This window comes from Protomyctophum parallelum (assembly GCF_964188405.1).
Source record: "Protomyctophum parallelum genome assembly, chromosome: 5".
In the NCBI taxonomy this organism is placed as follows: Eukaryota; Metazoa; Chordata; class Actinopteri; order Myctophiformes; family Myctophidae; genus Protomyctophum; species Protomyctophum parallelum.
The window spans coordinates 22,964,028-22,966,841 of NC_139702.1; the positions used below are offsets into that span (position 1 = coordinate 22,964,028).

Consider the following 2,814-nt stretch of genomic DNA (forward strand, 5'->3'; position numbering starts at 1 on the left):
TTATTTCATTTATTAAGCCTTTATATCCACTTAAATTTGTAACATTCACAGCAAAACCATTTAAGAAATAAATAATATATAAAAGTTAATTTAAAAAGAAAAGTGCATTGACATGAACTATCTGCATTTCACCACATTTTTATGTATTTTAATTTAATTTTGACAAACACTATCATACCTGTACCTGATGACAAATTAATTGCAGATATTGGATTAAAAAATGTAAACAATAAATTATGCTACGTTTTTTCTTTACATTAAACCGCAGAACATTAAATATCGATTTCCACATTTTGTTTGCAACAGTCCAAATGCATATATACAAAAGTCCAACATTTTGTTGTACATTCCAAATCCCTTGTTACAGATCAACATTAAATGCAAATAGAAAAGCTATACATTGATCTAAAGACCAGCAGCATGTCACCAAATAAGCAGCAACATTGTATACTTTAAGTAAACATGAGTGGTATAAATGTCTTTCTCATTTTTCCCCTCTTCACTCCCTTGTACCATGTGCAATCAGAGTTAATTTTTACTATCTGCCTCGGTTTCAGATTGTATTGCAAAGCAACACATTGCACCTGCATATGTAGGAAACAAACTACAGCATTTGCAGCATTATTTCACAATATATTTTCTGCCTCCTAACAGTCACACCCACTACGATCAAGCATCTCTCCTCAGATCCTCCTTCTGTCCAGCACTTCTTTTTGGCTGATACACACAACACATCTTTGTTTAGGTCTCATGATCTCTCGTCTTCCGTTCCGATTCGGTCCATCACATCTCGTCTTACAGTGTCTCAGTTTATGATAAAATACAGCTGTTGGTCTTGTTCATGGGCGGCCGGAAGCTGCTGTCTTTGGGGAAGGTCTCCCTACGTCTGCGCAGCGCAGGGCTCAGGCGGCTGGGCAGGTTGACCTGCTGAAGGAGCTCCTTGAACACCTCCACCACGTTGGAGTTGTCTTTGGCCGAGGCCTCCAAGTAACTGTTGTTCCATTCCAGCTCTACGGTCGACAACGTGTCCTCGCTGGACACCTGGCGCTCCACTTCCCGGTCTGCCTTGTTCCCCACCACTACAATTGGCGCAAACTTGTCTTCCTTGACCTCCAGGATCTCATCTCGGAGGCTCTTGACCGCCTCCAGTGACTCTGGGTCGTCCACGGCGTACACCAAAGCGAAGGCGTCGCTGTTTTGGATTGAGAGTTTACGCATGGCCGGGAATGAGTAGCTGCCACTCGTGTCCAGGATCTCGACCGTCACCTTGACCCCGCCAATGTCGTACACCTTGCTGTGCAGCTCCTCCACCGTGCGGCGGTGTTTAGTTTCAAAGGTGTCCTGGAGGAACCTCCGGATCAGGGCAGTCTTGCCCACTCCTGCTGCACCCAGAAACACCACTCGAACCTGGGTCTTCTCTTTCACTGCCAGAGACATGCTGATGCTCTCTTTCTACTGTTGATGCTCCTTGCTTAGATGAGCCTGAATTAAATTCACTTTAAAGATGTTCTAACTCCTACAAAATGTATGCATATAATTATTTTGGTTAAAAGTGAAGGATTTGGCCTGGAATTCTTTCCGCAGCAAAGTATTTTAATTTTAAAATTTTAAAGTCTTTCTTTCTTCATATGCCAGTGTTGTATTCACTGGCAGTAGTAACTGAAAGCAGGGTTTTGATAAAGCCTTGCAAACATGACTAGTGTGCAGCCTCCGTGGTACGCTGCCTTTTATGCTTGTTGTTGGTGGGGGATTCCATGCCCTCTTCTGGTTTGAACCAATCAGCACCTGGCAACCTGATGAAGTATCCAGGCAGCCAATAACAGGACAGCATGCAAATTCGGTTTGGGGACCATGCAGTTCAGGAGGAGGAATAAGGAAGTGAATAGGACAAAAGGAGTGTAGAGATGCTGCCTGTGAGGGCAGCGTCTCTACAGGAAATGTTTCTATTCATTTTTATGTCATTACAGCTTGGTTCTACAGCATTGAGGGAAATTACTTTGGGGGACATACGATATTCTCCATGATGAGGATAGTTTTGACCAGTGGTTTTCAAACAGGGGTCCTTGGGTTCCCCCAACAAAAGCTTAACCCGATCAGCCTTTAGATAATAACCTCATTCAGAAGTTCACAACTCATGACATCTTGCATTTCCTTTTAATGTTTGAATATTTCTGAAACATTTTAAGCACAACTCTTGTATCATGTCGGGCTCTAGCACAATACATTTCCCACTGGGCAATAGTCTGCTTTTAGATTGCCGTCTAAAAATTGGGTATTTATAGACTGTCTAAAAATAGACTGGCTAATCAAGATCTAAATATAGACAATCTAAGCCTAGACGGCTAAAAAACGTATACAAATATTTAGACTATTTTTACCCCATTTTTTTAGACGGCCATTTAGACAAAAAATGCTCAGTGGGTTTAATTTATGTGTCCTTGACTTGACTTTGTCTTTTCTTGACTGTATGGTCTACTGTTTTGATTTAGTCTCAGCTCATTAATAAATAGTACTTTGATAAACCATCTGTTACATGTCATGCTCTGACACTACTTGTATGAATAATGTAAATGAAGCAGCCAAGAGTGAAAGGAATACTAATACGCTTATCAGAGACATGATAAATCATTTACCTCAGTGGTTAATTCAATGTTGGACTTGTGAGGTAGCATGCAGAAAAAATATTGCCTTCAAAGCAAGATTATTGGACATTTGCATATTGTAATATTGTTCATGTTGGTAGAAATGAAAGATGGGATTTCTATTAAAGTGCTGAAATTACTCTGAAGGTCAATTTCCTTTTATTATTTTAAT

At 40.5% G+C, this 2,814-nt stretch overlaps 1 protein-coding gene across 1 annotated transcript; it reads right to left on the reverse strand.

Moving 5' to 3' along the window:
* On the reverse strand, positions 1-1,686 carry LOC310858875 (GTP-binding protein Rhes-like). The gene has a single exon (XM_083765173.1). The coding sequence runs from the start codon at positions 1,435-1,437 to the stop codon at positions 811-813; it is 627 nt and encodes a 208-aa protein (XP_083621299.1). The 5' UTR covers positions 1,438-1,686; the 3' UTR covers positions 1-810.
* Between the last annotated feature and the right edge of the window lie 1,128 nt (positions 1,687-2,814).